The sequence below is a fragment of the Neoarius graeffei genome, chromosome 7 (genome assembly GCF_027579695.1).
Source record: "Neoarius graeffei isolate fNeoGra1 chromosome 7, fNeoGra1.pri, whole genome shotgun sequence".
Lineage (NCBI taxonomy): Eukaryota > Metazoa > Chordata > Actinopteri > Siluriformes > Ariidae > Neoarius > Neoarius graeffei.
This window is the reverse complement of record NC_083575.1, coordinates 25,152,915-25,172,407: the sequence shown is the minus strand read 5'-3', so window position 1 is coordinate 25,172,407 and position 19,493 is coordinate 25,152,915. Positions and strand designations below refer to the sequence as shown.

The window sequence follows — 19,493 nt, the reverse complement described above, 5'->3', positions numbered from 1 at the left end:
ATTTGCATTTCTTTGAGTGAGACAAGTATTTGAACCCTCTAGCAAACAAGACTTCGTATTTGGTGGCAGAACCCTTGTTGGCAAGCATAGCGGGCAGACGTTTCTTGTAGTTGATGACCAGGTTTGTGCACATGTCAGGAGGAATTTTGGTCCACTCCTCTTTGCAGATCATCTCTAGATCATTAAGGTTTTGAGGCTGTTGCTTCGCAACTCAGAGCTTCAGCTCCCTTCATAGGTTTTCTATGGGATTAAGGTCCGGAGACTGGCTAGGCCACTCCATGACCTTAACCCTTTGATGCAAAACATGGGTCAAAAGTGACCCGGTTGAGTTTTTATCTTCTATATCTTTGCAATAAATTAATTCCATCATTCAGTATTCAAGGTATTCCTCAATTAACTTGTTTTTGATCATCATACATCCTTATTTTATTTTTTCCTTTCTTACTTTTTGAATAAAAACCCTTTTTGTATCACTACCCTTCTAATGCACAACATGGGTCAAAAACGACCTGCATTCATTTTCCAGGTTATTTCATGTATGGCTGAGTGTTTCTATGATATACTTTTGAAATAAATTCATTTTGTCATTTACTTTTCCAAATATGCAGTAAATATCTTGTTTTTGTTTAGCACAAATCATCATTTTTATTTTTCCTTTCTTAAGTTATGAACAAGCACAGCTTTTGTAATTCTACATCAAGTTTACACACATGGGTCAGAACCGACCCGCATGCATTTACTCCAGCGTTTGGTGGGAACTGTGAATTGTGCTTGTGTCAGACATTTCACAGCTCAGCACAGCGCCCTTTGCCCATCTAATACATGGAAGTAATGTTTTTCAATTGTTCTAACATTACCTTAGAAAAAAATGGATTATGTTTAGGTTACCTTGAGAGTGAGTCGATTACTTGTCAGAAAGTTACAAGTAATTACTATTAGCTACCGAGCTGTTGACATATTCTACTTTAGTTAGCTAATTTTATTGTGGTTGGCTTAGCTAACTACATAGTTAATAAATAAATAACTGGCCCCATTCACTGCTAAAGTAATTACTTGAAACAAATTATTATTATAGTATTAAGACATTTAATTTTAAATCACACTTGGATGACCCATGTGTAGTAATATAAAAAGTATTTTTGTTCATAAAGTAGGAAAGAAAAAATTAAATTGATGATTTGTGGTAATTAAAAACAAGATATTTAAAGAATACTTGGAATATTCAATCATAAAATAAATTGATTTCAAAAGATAGAGCAAAGAAAAACTCAGTCAGCATGAAATAACCTGGAAAATGAATGCGGGTCATTTTTGACCCATGTTGTGCATTAGAAGGGGTGTGCATATGTTTTGCATCAAAGGGTTAATGTGCTTCTTCTTGAGCCACTCCTTTGTTGCCTTTGCTGTATGTTTTGGTTCATTGTCGTGCTGGAAGACCCATCCTCAGTGTCCTGGCAGAGGGAAGGAGGTTGTCACTCAGGATTTTACGGTACATGGCCGCGTCCATTCTTCCGTTGATGCGGTGAAGTAGTCCTGTGCCCTTAGCAGAGAAACACCCCCAAAGCATAATGTTTCCACCTCCATGCTTGACAGCGGGGATGGTGTTCTTCGGGTCATAGTCAGCATTTTTCTTCCTCCAAACACGGCGAGTTGAGTCAATGCCAAAGAGCTCGATTTTGGTCTCATCTGACCACAGCACCTTCTCCCAGTCGCTCTCAGAATCATTCAGGTGTTCATTGGCAAGCTTCAGACGGGCCTGCACGTGCGCCTTCTTGAGCAGGGGGACCTTGCGGGCACTGCAGGATTTTAATCCATTACGGCGTAATGTGTTACCAATGGTTTTCTTGGTGACTGTGGTCCCACCTGCCTTAAGATCATTAACAAGCTCCTCCCGTATAGTTCTAGGCTGATCCCTCACCTTTCTCGTGATCATTGATACCCCACGAGGTGAGATCTTGCGTGGGGCCCCAGACCGAGGTCGATTGATGGTTGTTTTGTATTTCTTCCATTTTCGAACTATTGCACCAACAGTTGTCTCCTTCTCACCCAGCTTCTTGCTTCTGGTTTTGTAGCCCAGTCCAGCTCTACAATCTTGTCCCTGACATCCTTAGACAGCTCTTTGGTCTTGCCCATGTTGGAGAGGTTGGAGTCTGATTGATTAATTGATTCTGTGGACAGGTGTCTTTTATACAGGTGTCAATTTCAGACAGCTGTCTTTAATGCAGGTAACGAGTTGATTGGGAGTGTTTAACTGGTGCGTGGGAGCCAGAACTCTTAATGGTTGGTAGGGGATCAAATACTTATTTCACTCAACGAAATGCAAATCAATTTATATATTTTATAAAATGTGATTTTCTGGATTTTCTTTTTGATATTCTATCTCTCATTGTTAAAATAAACCTACCCTTAAAATGATACTGTTCATATCTTTGCCAGTGGGCAAACTTACAAAATCAGCAAGGGATCAAATAATTATTTCCTCCACTGTATATCCCACAACGACGACGCACGACGGCCCCGTGCGTATCCCACAACGACGACGGCCCCGTGCGTATCCCACAACGACGACGGCCCCGTGCGTATCCCACAACGACGACGGCCCCGTGCGTATCCCACAACGACGACGGCCCCGTGCGTATCCCACAACAACGACTCTGAATTTGCCTCTACATACGTAGAGTGAAACGAGCTTTCTGATTGAAAGTTGCAGTAATAATTTATTGTACACCATTTGAGATGAATTCTTCATGTAAAATGTGAAGATCGGTTTTCACACAGGTATTCCTCACCTTTCAGACACAACCTGTGAGTCGGTGAATGGTGAAACATAACTGAGTGATTTTTTTTTTTTTTTTATATTCTGTGTCATGCCCTCTTTTCAAAAATGTATGATATGTCATGATTGTTTCAACATAATGAAGGAGAAAACTGATATGAACAAAACCTTGTCTTTAGATTTTTTTTTTCTTGTAAATATGTTCTAAGGGTGAACAGTATATACATATACAAGGGTGGCTGTAGCAACTGCTTTAAAGGAACAGTCCACCGTACTTCCATAATGAAATATGCTCTTATCTGAATTGAGACGAGCTGCTCCGTACCTCTCCGAGCTTTGCACGACCTCCCAGTCAGTCAGACGCGCTGTCACTCCTGTTAGCAATGTAGCTAGGCTCAGCATGGCCAATGGTATTTTTTGGGGCTGTAGTTAGATGCGACCAAACTCTTCCGCGTTTTTCCTGTTTACATAGGTTTATATGACCAGTGATATGAAACAAGTTCAGTTACACAAATTGAAACGTAGTGATTTTCTATGCTATGGAAAGTGCGCACTATAATGACAGGCGTACTAACACCTTCTGCGCGCTTCGGCAGCGCATTGATACGGAGCTCAGATATCACTGCGCTGCCGAAGCGCGCAGAAGGTGTTAGTACGCCTGTCATTATAGTGCGGACTTTCCATAGCATAGAAAATCGCTACGTTTCAATTTGTGTAACTGAACTTGTTTCATATATCACTGGTCATATAAACCTATGTAAACAGGAAAAACGCGGAAGAGTTTGGTCGCATCTAACTACAGCCCCAAAAAATACCATTGGCCATACTGAGCCTAGCTACATTGCTAACAGGAGTGACAGCGCGTCTGACTGACCGGGAGGTCGCGCAAAGCTCGGACAGGTACGGAGCAGCTCATCTCAATTCAGATAAGAGCGTATTTCATTATGGAAGTACGGTGGACTGTTCCTTTAAGGGGTAAAGAGTTAATGTAGGTCACAAGAAATGTTACACTGTGCAAAAGAGATGAATCAAGTTTGACTGGAGCTCCAGTTAGTCTCAATCTGTCTAAACAAAATAGCTGCCTCTGGCCATTTGGAGCAATTTGGCTCAAGTGTTTCACTGTTGTTCAGGCCGTGGCTATACGACTTGTGCAGAGGCATCGAGTTCGAGCCGGTAAAACCCAGGCAGCTTCCCAAATCCATCGGCTGCAGCAAGAACTTTCAGGGAAAGTCAGCTCTGGCTACAAAAACCCAGGTAATAATAAAGTTTGATATCCACACGAATGCTTAGCCATCATTTGTGTGCTGTAGTGGGTTCCTTTTTTTTTTTGTATCCAAGGTTCTGCATTGGCTGCACCAGCTGGCCCTTGAGCTAGAGGAGAGACTGAATAAAGATAAAGAGATGGTAAGTGTTAAATGCTCTTAATGCTGTTCCGCGTTGGGGTTTTTTTATCCCCCGCTGGCCGAAAGGCCCGAAGGGGGATTATGTCGTGGCGATCTCCATCCGTCTGTCCATCCCGGGAAGGGTGCTCACATTCCAAAATCAACTCCTCTCACAATTTTTGGAGGAATTTCACCAAACTTGGCAAAAGGCTCTGTTATACAGTTAGGTCCATAAATATTTGGACAGAGACAACATTTCTCTAATTTTGGTTCTGTACATTACCACAATGATTTGTGAACAAAACAATTCAGATGCAGTTGAAGTTCAGACTTTCAGTTTTAATTCAGTGGGTTGAACAAAATGATTGCATAAAAATGTGAGGAACTAAAGCATTTTTTTTAAACACAATCCCTTCATTTCAGGGGCTCAAAAGTAATTGGACAAATTAAATAATTGTAAATAAAATGTTCATTTCTAATACTTGGTTGAAAACCCTTTGTTGGCAATGACTGCCTGAAGTCTTGAACTCATGGACATCACCAGACGCTGTGTTTCCTCCTTTTTAATGCTCTGCCAGGTGAAAAAAGCGGAATTCCGCGAATTCGCGGAAAAATCACATCCCCGTTTTTAATGCTCTGTCAGGCCTTTACTGCAGCGCTTTTCAGTTGCTGTTTGTTTGTGGACCTTTCTGTCTGAAGTTTAGTCTTTAACAAGTGAAATGCATGCTCAATTGGGTTGAGATCAGGTGACTGACTTGGCCATTCAAGAATATTCCACTTCTTTGCTTTAATAAACTCCTGGGTTGCTTTGGCTTTATGTTTTGGGTCATTGTCCATCTGTGTTAAACGCCGACCAATCAGTTTGGCTGGATTTGAGCACACAGTACGTCTCTGAATACCTCAGAATTCATCTGGCTGCTTCTGTTCTGTGTCACATCATCAATAAACACTAGTGACCCAGTGCCACTGGCAGCCATGCATGCCCAAGCCATCACACTGCCTCCGCCGTATTTTACAGATGATGTGGTATGCTTTGGACCATGAGCTGTACCACGCCTTCGCCATGCTTTTTTTCTTTCCATCATTCTGGTAGAGGTTGATCTTGGTTTCATCTGTCCAAAGAATGTTCTTCCAGAACTGTGCTGGCTTTTTTAGATGTTTTTTAGCAAAGTCCAATCTAGCCTTTTTATTCTTGAGGCTTATGAGTGGCTTGCACCGTGCAGTGAACCCTCTGTATTTACTTTCATGCAGTCTTCTCTTTATGGTAGATTTGGATATTGATACGCCTAACTCCTGGAGAGTGTTGTTCACTTGGTTGGCTGTTGTGAAGGGGTTTCTCTTCACCATGGATATTATTCTGCGATCATCCACCACTGTTGTCTTCTGTGGGCGTCCAGGTCTTTTTGCATTGATGAGTTCACCAGTGCTTTCTTTCTTTCTTTCTCAGGATGTACCAAACTGTAGATTTTGCCACTCTTAATATTGTAGCAATTTCTCGGATGGGTTTTTTCTGTTTTCGCAGCTTAAGGATGGCTTGTTTCACCTGCATGGAGAGCTCCTTTGACCGCATGTTTTCTTCACAGCAAAATCTTCCAAATGCAAGCACCACACCTCAAATCAACTCCAGGCCTTTAATCTGCTTAATTGAGAATGACATAACGAAGGAATTGCCCGCACCTGCCCATGAAATAGCCTTTGAGTCAATTGTCCAATTACTTTTGGTCCCTTTAAAAACAGGGTGGCACATGTTAAGGAGCTGAAACTCCTAAACCCTTCATCCAATTTTAATGTGGATACCCTCAAATGAAAGCTGAAAGTCTGGACTTTGTCCATTATATAACTATAACTTGAATATGTTTCAGTAAACAGGTAAAAAAAACCAAAATTTGTGTCAGTGTCCAAATATATATGGACCTAACCTGTATGTCGGTAGTAAGCATATTGTTATTTTGTTCAATTCGGTCACATTTTACCAGAGTTACAGCCCTTGATTAACATGCTTGTACTGTCACAATTTCATGAAGGTGTGCTCGCCTTCTGAAATCAACTCCTCTCACAATTTTTGGACGAATTTCTCAAAGCTTGGCAAAAGACCTTGTTATATGACGGTAATACGCATATTGCGATTTTAATTTAGTTTGTGAGCATTTAACCAGAGTTTTGAGCCTTGATTAAATAACTTGTACTTTGACAATTTCAGGAGGATGTACGTTCTTCTGAAATCAACTCCTCTCACAATTTGTGGAGGAATTTCACCAAACTTGGCAAAAGGCTTTATATGACAGTTAGGGCTGGGTATTGATGAAAATTTTTCGATACCGATACCTTCATTTCGATACCGGTTCCTGAACGGTACCTTTTTCGATTCCTAATTTATAATATTAATCCTGGAAAAAATGAAAATTTCATTACACATTCTGTTGCACATATTGGAGTATATTTATTCAAGTTATTTCCAGTGCAAAAAGAACACCAACACACACTATCGTATTCACACCACATACACACACACACGCGCCAATGTAATATCAACAGTTTTTCTTCAAGAAAATTAACATATCAGCCTTCTCGGAACCACTCATCCGCGGTTACAGCCACATCCCTGACGTCTTTCAATTCTGTCTTGACCCTTTCCTTCTCGGCTGCATACCAGGCAGGTATGCATGTGTTTGCCAGCATGTCTCTGCTGGGGGGCTGATACCTGGGGTTAAGGGTTCTCATCATCTCCCTAATTGACAAACATTAGACAAAACATCAAAAATAACATAATGTTCTCATTGCTTAAAAACACATCACTTAAAATACATCTAGGCTTAATTTAGATAAAGATAAAGGATTACAGATAAATATAAATGAAGGATTTATTCAACGATATCCTGTACAGCCACCTTACCTAAACCACGGAGTCTCCATTGTAGAAAAAGGCAGCAAACCTTTTACCACAAACTGCGTCACTGCCCTGTGGCACTCGGCTTGTTTTTCTTTGGTCATTTTGGCCTTTTCTGCTAGTGTGAATGGATTTACGGTAGCTGCCTGCCTTTTCCTCCTCACATCAGGGACCTGGGCAGAGGCTGTGAAGGGTTTATACGTTAAGTTTTTGAGACTAGGGGGAGGTGAATATTTTTTTTTAAATAACTCATGCACGCACACACGTAGGCAGCCTACCCAATGATGGAGCACATTTTAAAAGCTAGCATTTAGATAACTTTTCACTTGGCTAGTTACATAGCCGTTAAACAAAGTTAGGCGCTAATATCTTACTGTACCGTTAGCTATACATAAACTTACAACAACCTAGCCTTTACCGTGACAAACAAAGCAGTTCAACGGAATTCACGGAACAACTTACCAGATGAAATATCAGACACGACGCTGTGCTCGGTACTTTCAGATGAATCCGAGTCTGGTGGTAAAACGTCCTGCAGAGAAGTCGGAGGTGGCGAAGGTGCATAAGTTGGTGTGTGAGAGAAGACGGTGCAACTCTCCGCTCTCAGATTTATTCCATGCACCGTCAAATGCTTTAGGAAATTTGAAGTGTTGCCTGACTTGCAGGTGATGCTCTTGTCGCATATATTGCACCGCGCAGTATTGTTATCGCTCTTGCTAAAATATAACCAAGCTTTCAACTTCGGCATTTTGTAGGCATTGACGACGCAACAAAGTAGTGCCCCCTGCAACATGGGAAACATGCTTTTTCATGCACGCGAACGTTTCAGCCAATCACAGGTGGCATTATCGGGTCATAAGCACGCCAGCACGGATCAGAGCCCACTCCACTTTACACGTGATTTAACCTCTGGGAACTGAAACGTGGAACCGAAAGGCGAGGCATGTTTCAATACCCAGAAGAACCGTAACATTTCGGTCGGTGCCATGAAGGAACCGAATTTCGGTGCCCAGCCCTAATGACAGTTATATGACGGCATATTGAAATTTCGTTTAATTTGGGCAGATTTTCCCAGAGTTATGCCCTCAATTATTAACAAACTTGTACTTTGCCAATTTCATCAAGGTGTGCTTGCTTTCTGAAATCAACTTCCATCACAATTTTTATCCCCCGCTGGCCGAAAGGCCTGAAGGGGGATTATGTCGTGGCGATGTCCGTCCCGGGAAGGGTACTCACCTTCTGAAATCAACTCCTCTCACAATTTTTGGAGGAATTTCACCAAACTTGGCAGGATTCTTTGTTACATGTCGGTAATACGCATATTGCAATTTCGTTCAATTCAGTCGCATTTTACCAGAGTTATGGCCGAGTTGCCAGTGGGGGAGATTGTGCTCTCGGCGCGCTCTTGTTTTTCTGTGATAACGTACAGAAATTTTTGTCTTTCGCTCTGTAGAACGGCCGAGTCGCGAAGCAGCTGACTGTCGGGGTCCGCCAGGCTGGAGAGAAAAAGCCCAACAGTTTCTCTCGCTGCTGTGCTTTAGCACGCTATGAGGCCTCAAAGATTTCCACTGACAGCTTTGCCATCATTAAGAGCCTTAACACTGCTGGCAGCCATCAGGAAGCCTGGTGAGTCATGTTTAATGTGGTTTCGGACTCTTCATCCCATTAAACCGCTTAACTTTGTGTCACCTTCAAGCCATCATCCAAGGACACTCGAGTAATCATGCTGTCTTGAGATATATATGATATGATATATATATATATATGGGGGTTAGGGTCACGACCATATGCCATTTCCTGTTCCTGCAGGGTTTCTGTATTATATACAGTGGATAAAATTACGAGTTTACATAATGAGCTGTAAGCATATTTTAGTCAGCGTATCCTTTAAACGGTGGTCATGGTTTCTTTACAAGAGTGCATGAAGTTAACAAAAACATTAGTGGTGTTATTTTACTAAGACAAGTCAACATAGGGCGGCACGGTGGTGTAGTGGTTAGTACTGTCGCCTCACAGCAAGAAGGTCCGGGTTCGAGCCCCATGGCCGGCGAGGGTCTTTCTGTGCGGAGTTTGCATGTTCTCCCCGTGTCCGCGTGGGTTTCCTCCGGGTGCTCCGGTTTCCCCCACAGTCCAAAGACATGCAGGTTAGGTTAACTGGTGACTCTAAACTGACCGTAGGTGTGAATGTGAGTGTGAATGGTTGTCTGTGTCTATGTGTCAGCCCTGTGATGACCTGGCGACTTGTCCAGGGTGTACCCCGCCTTTCGCCCGTAGTCAGCTGGGATAGGCTCCAGCTTGCCTGCAACCCTGTAGAAGGATAAAGCGGCTACAGATGATATGAGATGAAGTCAACATAGCGAAGTAAAAGCATGAAAAAATATCTGACAAGATGGCATGTCTTGTGGCTGCATTGTGTTGTGTGAAAAGTTAACTGTGTGCGCAATATTAAAAAAAAGTACAAAATAATAGGAGGTATTGGATGAAGTGCTATTTTATAAGCTGCCAAATACGAATGGCGTTAAATGAAACCAAGTAAGCTATTAGAAGTAAGATTATTCATGCAGCGATATATTAGACTCTGCATCCAACATCACATCCGCCTCATTAGATATGCAAGACATGAAGCGGTGATCAGCTGAGCTCACTGTTTACAAAGCGTTATTATCGCTGGGGTGCCCTGCTAGTCGTTAAAATGTGCTACGATTGTGTCATTTTGCGCTGTTTGAATCGATCAAACTGTGAAACTGATAAAAGTTTCTTCCGGGCTCCCCGTGAAGCGATAAAGGGTGAACGAGCAAAAGATTTTACCAAACGAGAAAAGTGGCTCTTGAACCTTTCGCTGTGATGGAACGGAGCCGGGTCAAAGAACACTCGAGTTTGCACTGATCACCTCGTGAAAGGTTTGTAAACTCATCTCATCTCATTATCTGTAGCCGCTTTATCCTTCTACAGGGTCGCAGGCAAGCTGGAGCCTATCCCAGCTGACTACGGGCGAAAGGCGGGGTACACCCTGGACAAGTCGCCAGGTCATCACAGGGCTGACACATAGACACAGACAACCATTCACACTCACATTCACACCTACGCTCAATTTAGAGTCACCAGTTAACCTAACCTGCATGTCTTTGGACTGTGGGGGAAACCGGAGCACCCGGAGGAAACCCACGCGGACACGGGGAGAACATGCAAACTCCGCACAGAAAGGCCCTCGCTGGCCACGGGGCTCGAACCCGGACCTTCTTGCTGTGAGGCGACAGCGCTAACCACTACACCACCGTGCCGCCCGGTTTGTAAACTCTTCTGATTTATTTCGTTTGAATTCGCAAATCACTTTTCTCACCATTTTCCGTTATTTCGCGATGTTTTGAAGTTCAGAAGACGCTTCAGTCCTGAGATGCGTTTTTGTTTGCTGTTTGATCGTCGTCGCCGTATTGCAAACTAACGTGTTTTCACTTTATCAGGATGTTCGAGCGATCTTTGATGTAGATTGGGCTTCGACACTGAACTAGAGAGACATGATAATCCACGGAAACACGAAAGCAGAGCTCACGAGTTAACTGCTTCCCCCGGCCGTGCTGTTACTGCGAGCCGTGATCACTTCTCCGCCCTGTTTCACCAATACCCAGGTCTTTAAAGGAGTTTCTGTGGATCTTTGTGAACAATTTACCTGGAAGAGAAAAGCAGGGAGGATTGAGAATCAAGCGGCTGTGGTTTGTTTACACCCGATAGTAAAACTTGTAGCGTCCTAGCAACCATCGCAAAGGCGTGTACAAAAAGCCCAGAAATGCCTCCTTACCCGGGCAAAAACGATGCAGGATTTACAACCCTGATTCCAAAGAAGTTGGGAAAGTACAAATTGTAAATAAAAACAATGTAATAATTTACAAATCTCAAACTGATATTTTATTCACAATAGAACACAGACAACATATCAAATGTCGAAAGTGAGACATTTTGAAATTTCATGACAGCAACACATCTCAAAAAAGTTGGGACAGGGGCAATAAGAGGCTGGAAAAGTTCAAGGTACAAAAAAGGAACAGCTGGAGGACCAAATTGCAACTCATTAGGTCAATTGGCAATAGGTCATTAACATGACTGGGTATAAAAAGAGCATCTTGGAGTGGCAGCGGTTCTCAGAAGTAAAGATGGGAAGAGGATCACCAATCCCCCTAATTCTGCGCCGACAAATAGTGGAGCAATATCAGAAAGGAGTTCGACAGTGTAAAATTGCAAAGAGTTTGAACATATCATCATCTACAGTGCATAATATCATCAAAAGATTCAGAGAATCTGGAAGAATCTCTGTGCGTAAGGGTCAAGGCCGGAAAACCATACTGGGTGCCCGTGATCTTCGGGCCCTTAGACGGCACTGCATCACATACAGGCATGCTTCTGTATTGGAAATCACAAAATAGGCTCAGGAATATTTCCAGAGAACATTATCTGTGAACACAGTTCACCGTGCCATCCGCCGTTGCCAGCTAAAACTCTATAGTTCAAAGAAGAAGCCGTATCTAAACATGATCCAGAAGCGCAGACGTCTTCTCTGGGCCAAGGCTCATTTAAAATGGACTGTGGCAAAGTGGAAAACTGTTCTGTGGTCAGACGAATCAAAATTTGAAGTTCTTTATGGAAATCAGGGACGCCGTGTCATTCGGACTAAAGAGGAGAAGGACGACCCAAGTTGTTATCAGCGCTCAGTTCAGAAGCCTGCATCTCTGATGGTATGGGGTTGCATTAGTGCGTGTGGCATGGGCAGCTTACACATCTGGAAAGACACCATCAATGCTGAAAGGTATATCCAGGTTCTAGAGCAACATATGCTCCCATCCAGACGACGTCTCTTTCAGGGAAGACCTTGCGTTTTCCAACATGACAATGCCAAACCACATACTGCATCAATTACAGCATCATGGCTGCGTAGAAGAAGGGTCCGGGTACTGAACTGGCCAGCCTGCAGTCCAGATCTTTCACCCATAGAAAACATTTGGCGCATCATAAAACGGAAGATACGACAAAAAAGACCTAAGACAGTTGAGCAACTAGAATCCTACATTAGACAAGAATGGGTTAACATTCCTATCCCTAAACTTGAGCAACTTGTCTCCTCAGTCCCCAGACGTTTACAGACTGTTGTAAAGAGAAAAGGGGATGTCTCACAGTGGGAAACATGGCCTTGTCCCAACTTTTTTGAGATGTGTTCTTGTCATGAAATTTAAAATCGCCTAATTGTTCTCTTTAAATGATACATTTTCTCAGTTTAAACATTTGATATGTCATCTATGCTCTATTCTGAATACAATATGGAATTTTGAAACTTCCACATCATTGCATTCCGTTTTTATTTACAATTTGTACTTTGTCCCAACTTTTTTGGAATCGGGGTTGTATCTTGTAGTGTCCTGATCCCCAGATCTTTAACCCAGCCAGGTATAAAAAGTTGTTCTCCTCTATGCTCTTCCAGGTTTTCATCTGTGTCCCCGTGTAGAACGATGTCTGCAGCACCAGGTAGTTTGAGATGTCGGGGAACTCAACGGATGGATAATTTTCCAACTCGTAGGAAAAATCCTTCTTTGTTAGCGTGTAAGGATCTAATCCCATCGCAAAAAGCAACTTTCTGAAGGACTGTGTATTGGCCTCTAAACTGCGAGAATGGTCAGAGACGGTTTCACGAGCTCTTTGCATAACAGCAGCCAAATTGGTTTATCATCTGACCACCACTTCATTCACTGGAAGTAAACTCACAAGCAAGTCATGTGACTGAATACAACCTATACCCCTGCCTCTGAAAATCTGATAACCACAGAGATGTGGGCTGCGTGCAGGCTGTTTGTATAATCTGAATGCAGTGCCCAGAAAATCAACCTGCGCATGTGCAGTCACCCGTCTCTGAATACATGTAACTTCTCCTAAATAAATCTAATGCCGCTTTTCCACTACAAACGCGGCTGAGTTGGGCTGAGCCATGCTGAGTCGAGCTGAGCGGGGCTGTTGGAGTTGCATTTCGACTACAACCGCGCTGAACCGTGTTGGCTGGAAGTGGGTGGACACATTGGGTGGAGTTAGCGAAAGTGGGTGGACGTCACGTGATGTCGTTAAGCAGCGCAAACAGTGACATCAGTGAGCTTTTAAGCGGTAGTCTCACGACCTGGATAGTAAACAATAAACATGGAGGACATGGAGTCGTTAGTGTTGCTGGTCCTGGTGCTGTGGCTTGTTGTCACCGACAACGCCAACAGATACTGGCAAGAGCGTATAGATGAGGCGAGGCGCATAAGGCTTCAGAAATTCTCGTAATTCGTAATTCTTCTTCTTCCGGGTTTACGGTGTTTACAGATCCCAGCGTGCTCGCGGGGCGTGTGTGGGCATGTGAGGACACTCCTCCTCACCAATCAGTGCACAGGGGAGTGTCTGCTCACGCCCCCAGCCTCACTCGGCTCTGTTTGGCTCGCTTCAGCCCCACTCCAAAACGGTGCGAGTTTTAGGGGCTAAGCAGGGCTGAAGCAAGCTGAGTCGTGCTGGTTTTTGGTCGTCGAAACGCGAGCCGTGTCGGGCTGAAGTGAGCTGAAGCGAGCTGAAAAAGGGTAGTGGAAAAGGGCCATAAATGTTGACCGTGGCGACTTTTCGACTTAAACTCTCCCCGGTAGCAGTCGGAGCTCATTCATCGACCGTTATTGTAGAAAGTTTTCTCATCTCATTCTGTAGCCGCTTTATCCTTCTACAGGGTCGCAGGCAAGCTGGAGCCTATCCCAGCTGACTACGGGCGAAAGGCAGGGTACACCCTGGACAAGTCGCCAGGTCATCACAGGGCTGACACAGACACAGACAACCATTCACACTCACATTCACACCTACGGTCAATTTAGAGTCACCAGTTAACCTAACCTGCATGTCTTTGGACTGTGGGGGAAACCGGAGCACCCGGAGGAAACCCACGCGGACACGGGGAGAACATGCAAACTCCGCACAGAAAGGCCCTCGCCGGCCACGGGGCTCGAACCCGGACCTTCTTGCTGTGAGGCGACAGCGCTAACCACTACACCACCGTGCCGCCTTGTAGAAAGTTTTGTTCAATTATTTGTGCTGTTTGTCTTGTAGGTCTCCTCCCCTCACCTGTCTTCATTTGTGTGCCAGCAAGTTCAATGAGAACTCATCAGGAGAAATCACTAGCTTCCTCAGCAGCGGCGTAGCACCAACTCAAAAAACAAATGAGCCAGCTTCGAGAACCGAAACGACCCCCAAGAAACCTGGCAGTATCCAGGCCCTTTTCCAAAAAGCTGCTGAAAAGAAAAAGAAAGAAGTAAATGAAAGTTTCATGGAAAAGGAAGCGATGAGCACTTTGTCTTCCTCCGAGAACCGTCCCCACAGTACAGCCAGTATGGTTCCTCAGCAAGCGCCAGTGGTTTCAAAGACGTCACTTTCCTCTTTTTTTCAAAGGAAGACAGTGGAGAAATCCTCTCACGGGCTCCCTCGAGAGAACCACATAAAAGAAAGTGCCGAGGACAAATCTCAGACTGACTGGGTTCTACAGGGTTCTTCGTGCACTTCATTTAGTGTTGATGAGCAGAATCGTGTACAGAACTTCACTCAGAACGTCAGCTTTAAAAATAGCAAAGAGGACTTTCACACCTGCGAGCGCTGCGGACAGGAAGTGTTAATGTGGGAGATGCCGGAACACACTGATTACCACTATGCTCTCGATCTGCAAAACTCCCTCTCCTCCTCATCATCGCCGTCATTTTCCAGCCCAGTCATGGCTCAAATGGCGTCGTCATCCCATGGAAAGAGCAGACCCAAAACTCAGGCTGGGTCTCAGGCAAAGAGAGCGAGACTCATGGACAACACCACCACTCTGGACTCTTTCTTCAAGAAAGCTTAATTTTTTTAAACATGGATCCTACATTTAACCATACAGTCGTACATAATATTATTTAATCAGATCATTGACTGGGATTTGACTTACAGGTTGTTACTTCATTCTGTCTTGACAGAAATGTATAATATTACCTTTCCTAAATCATGTTTTGCCTGGCTTACGAATACGAACTTGCTATAAATGTACAAAAAATTCCTCAAGTAGAAAACTGTTAAGCTTCTGAGCTTGAGGAACTTAATTCACTTAGTCACGTCCTAGTGATTATTTTAATAAATGATCGTTTTAACATGTTGATGACTAGTACAATACTCAATAATCCCCACAAGGGGGCAACACAGTATAACTACCCAAAAACTGCTCTCAGAATTGATCACGTTAACTGGAATGTTGCATCAGAAACTATATTTGCATGCATTAGTGATGTAACCTAATACAAGCACATTATTCATGATGAACAGATACAAATAGGAGACTTAGTATTTTTTTTTCTTCTTTTAAAGCTAGACCGCCTTTCAGATTTTTCACGTTTAGGTCATAAAAAGGATTTTCCCCCCCGACACCCAGTTATTTTTGTTTAGTGGACTGAAAGCTACTGAATTCAAATCATAGACTCCCAATTTTATTACTTTTTTTTTGTTTAGGGCCACATGGCCCTAAATTCTCTGCCATTCTTTTTCTTGCTTCATCGTGACCTCATTCAAGAGGTCATGCATGACGTGGTGGGCTTTCCCTGTTCGCGCAAGGCACTGTGGGATACAAATTTGAAACAGGAGAGAAAAACGGAGGATGTGAGTGTGCGAATGAAACGTGAAAGACCGACTACAGTAACGGAAAGCGAGAAAAGACGTTATATTGTATACGAAGGAAAGGAAACACAGGACCAAAGTAATAAATAAATATCGGCGGTCAGCGAGCACCTCGGTGTGATCAGCTGTTCGTTTCGCGACAGAATGATGGAACCGTCAGTGCACTGTCAAACGTAAACCTGTAGATGCCAGCTGCCGTAAAACCCAAAAGATGAAGACAATGACGACTCGGGTAAGCGTGCGCGTGTGTACATGGACTTCCTCTGTCTGCCTGACTGCGCGAAGCGAGCGATTTCATGCATGTTATTTGCTCAGGAATCCCCCCCAAATTAAATAACTTCCCAGCGTAGGTCGCGTTAACCGACAATTGTCCGTCATTGACGGATTTTTTTTTAGCTATGACGGAAAAATCTGAAGGCCGTCGGTCATTTTGACGGATGTTTACCGTTACCAATAACAATAATAGCCTAATAATAACAATAATAAAACAATGAAACACACAATTGAAATGATTGGCAAGTTGTGGCAGAGTTTTCTTACATACAGTATACATATGCCCAATCCCAATTCTAATTTCTACCCCTACCCCTCCGCCTTCCCCTCCGCCTTCCCCTTGGCCCTTCCCCTTGAAACTGAGCTACAAGGGATAGGGCTTGAAATTCAACCCCTACGTATTGGGATAGCCCTTCAACGATCGCATACGTCATCGCGTACCTCCGTCAGCGTTTACGTTAGCAAAACGCGACCAAATGCGTCATTGGCTGCGACCAGCCGCTACAGTCAGAGCCAGAGGCAGAACCAGAAATCTCTGCTGGCAGGGTGTGATTTGTTAACTAACACCACTGAATGGGATATCTTTGGCGCTTCGTGCACCACATCCGACAGAATGTGGTGTCAGAACACTCATGTAAACAATAAAAGCGAGAATAACAGAACAAAACGTACGCAGTCAAGCAACCGAAAACAATACTCACTCCCAAAGCTTTTTAGCAGCAGCTTGGATTTCAGAAATCGCTGCTCATTCTCAGCTCGAAAGCGAATCAAGCGGCGTGTTTCCTCTGGATAACAACTTAAAACACGTAAATAATGGAGAAAATACATTTATGACAATCTTTCGCCGCGGGAACCGCCATCTTTATGAAATCCACATGGCATTGTGGGAAATCACTCAAACCCCTTCGTTCGGAGTCTGCTCCAGGAAAATCTCCGTTTGGAGGGGTACAGAAGCCCTACCCCTTCCCCTACCCCTCCGCGTTAACTGGGATTGGGATACCCCTACCCCTTCACGTGAACGCGCAAAATGGAGGGGAAGGGCTAAGGGGTTGGTCCAAGGGGTGAAATGGGATTCGGCCATAGTCTTCACTGCCGTCACTTTCAATCTGAGCCGACGTTGCGGCAGTCTTGATGTTCAGTGCTACTCACTGTAGCCACTGCGCAAGGCTGTTCCCCCCATCCCGCTCCTGACCGCGCTACGACTTTTCTAACCACTAGCACAGTGAGATGGATTAATGTTTCCCTTCTCTGCAGAAGACGCGTCATTTTTGCTCTTAAAAAAAAGAGATGCATTGGGTTGTTTGTGTCGTTTCCCTGCCTGTACAATAGCGCTCATTTAGGCTAGTTGTTTTCTTGTTTTTAAAATGAAACAAATGTCGATTTATTATCCAGCAAGCTTAGGAACATCACTGCTCGAATATCTGCTAAACTATCATTTTAATGAGAGCACGGGTAGACAAACTAACATTTAAACATAACTTCGTTTTATTTAAGACCTTCCGTGTCAGGTTCCAGGCTCCGCCGAGCCGAGCCGACCCCCACTATGACAAATTTAAGTAGCCTACGGAAGAATCTGAAGGCCGTGCGTGATTTTGACAGATGATGATCAATTTAAGTAGCCGGTAGTTCATGGAAGAGGCATGGACTGGATGCGTTGGAACGCGTCTGTGACCACTACGGGTCACCGCGGGGTGCAGAAAGAGCGCATGCTGCAGGATTTCCTCCCTATGAAGAGAGTACTAGCAGGGTCGGGAAATCCAACTTTCAGAGGCTCTTGCCGGCTTCTGATCACTTCCCTGGGAGAAATGTTTCCCGACTTCAGAACTTTGGCTGAAGTGGCGCTGGTTATTCCAGTCTCCAGTGTCGCAGCAGAGCGCGGGTTCAGCCTTCAGAATAAAATTAAAACGTCAACAAGAAGTCGTCTGTCCGAGGCAAAGACGCAAAATTTAGTGACAATTGCCTCGGCAGCAGTCTCCATTGACGACTTTGATTATGCACACGCGAGCTCCCAATTTAAATCCATGCGGGCCAGAAGGAAGGTTTGAGCTCACGCAAACAGGTCAAATTAGATTGTCACTTAAATCGTTGTAGTGGACTGCTCATATTTGAACTGCAATCGTCTTGCTACGTTGTAAAATAGCATTGTTCATACAGTATGCCCGTTAAGGCACAACAGCCGCAATGTTTTAGCGGAGGGAAAATGGGTTCACAGGTGACCGAACGTCAGAATCTCTGTTCATCTTTTTGCATCATAAATACATAAATAAATGATTAAATAATACAAGCTTGTTCTGTGAATTAATTTTTAAATGAAAATGAGTCCATGAAAACACAAATTAAATATATAGCATTTATAGCCTATATACATTGTCATTTAAAAGTTAAAATAAAATGACAGATAATAATGGACAATGACGGAATTTTTACGACCCTGTCCGTCAAAATGACGGACAATGAAAAAGTCTAACGCAACCACTGCTTCCCAGCTACATAATGGTGTGTGTTGTTTTTTTTTTAAAAGATATTACAGAAATAAAACACGTCACAGTGACCAAATTTCAGAGGGAACTAATTTTCACCGATTTTATAAAATCTAAACTTTTAAGAAAGCTTGCCAGAAAGGTTCACAACTACCTGAACATGGTTAGGATAACAGTTTGTTTGTTTATATAACCCCATTTCCAGAAAAGTTGGGATATTTTCCAAAATGCAATAAAAACAAGAAATGTGATGTTAATTTGTCTGAACCTTTTATTTAACTGACAGAAGTACAAAGAAAAGATTTTCAATAGTTTTACTGACCAACTTGATTGAATTTTGCAAATATAAATGAAGTTAGAATTTGATGCCTGTGACACATTCAAGAAAAGTTGGGACAGAGGCGAAATAAGACTGAAAAGTTGATAGGATATTCAAATAACACCATTTTGGAAGATTCCACAATAAGCAGGTTAATTGCTATCATGATTGGGTATAAAAGAAGAAGCACCAAAGGCTCGGTCTTTGCAAGTAAGGATGGGTAGTTGCTCAGGCCTCTGTGCCAAAATTTGTGAGAGAATTATTCGTCAATTCAAAAAGAACATCTCTCAGTGCAAGAGTTTAGGCCTTACAAAGTCTACAGTACATTATATTGTGAAAAGATTCAGGGAAATCGGAGACATCTCGGTGCGTAAAGGGCGAGGTTGGAAATCACTGTTGAATGTGTGACCTTTGAGCCCTTAGGTGGCACTGTCTGAGAAACCGTCCTGCGAATGTGACAAACATAGCCACATGGGCTTGAGAGTACTTCGGAAAAATGTGGTCACTGAACAAAGTTCATTGCTGCATCCAGAAATGCAACCTGAAACTGTATTACGCAAGGAGGAAACCATTCATCAATTCTCTGCAGAAACGCTGCCGATTTCTCTGGGCCTGAACTCCTCTCAGATGGAATGAAAGACAGTGGAAACATGTGTTGTGGTCAGATGAGTCCACATTTCAGCTTGTTTTC

At 43.4% G+C, this 19,493-nt stretch overlaps 2 protein-coding genes across 3 annotated transcripts in view; one reads left to right on the top strand and one right to left on the bottom strand.

Annotated features, from left to right (window-relative positions):
* The window catches only part of polh (polymerase (DNA directed), eta), a 35,195-nt gene extending 16,908 nt beyond the window's left edge, over window positions 1-18,287 (top strand). The window contains exons 8-11 of the mRNA XM_060925444.1: window positions 3,907-4,030; window positions 4,115-4,180; window positions 8,499-8,671; window positions 14,147-18,287. Coding sequence (XP_060781427.1) covers window positions 3,907-4,030; window positions 4,115-4,180; window positions 8,499-8,671; window positions 14,147-14,927 — 1,144 coding nt within the window. The 3' untranslated portion in view covers window positions 14,928-18,287. The remainder of the gene's footprint in view (window positions 1-3,906; window positions 4,031-4,114; window positions 4,181-8,498; window positions 8,672-14,146) is intronic.
* On the bottom strand, window positions 6,484-7,990 carry LOC132889188 (uncharacterized). Of its 2 annotated transcripts, XM_060925445.1 has the most exons (3): window positions 7,508-7,938; window positions 7,052-7,229; window positions 6,570-6,886 (listed from the first exon to the last, which is right to left on the bottom strand). In XM_060925445.1, the coding sequence occupies exons 1-3, from the start codon at window positions 7,845-7,847 to the stop codon at window positions 6,718-6,720; spliced, it is 687 nt and encodes a 228-aa protein (XP_060781428.1). In that variant the 5' UTR covers window positions 7,848-7,938; the 3' UTR covers window positions 6,570-6,717. The 2 variants fall into 2 exon arrangements, 1 of the variants encoding a protein (XP_060781428.1); XR_009655015.1 differs by lacking the exon at window positions 7,052-7,229 and having other exon boundaries at window positions 6,484-6,886; window positions 7,508-7,990.
* Window positions 18,288-19,493: the final 1,206 nt, after the last annotated feature.

Excerpts from the sequence above, each read along its gene's own strand:
- LOC132889188 (XM_060925445.1), bottom strand. The coding sequence starts at position 7,847 with ATGTTTCCCATGTTGCAGGGGGCACTACTTTGTTGCGTCGTCAATGCC. Across the intron at positions 7,230-7,507 it reads CGTGTCTGATATTTCATCTG|CCTCTGCCCAGGTCCCTGAT; the intron begins GTAAGTTGTTCC and ends AACCCTTCACAG. Across the intron at positions 6,887-7,051 it reads ATGGAGACTCCGTGGTTTAG|GGAGATGATGAGAACCCTTA; the intron begins GTAAGGTGGCTG and ends TTTGTCAATTAG.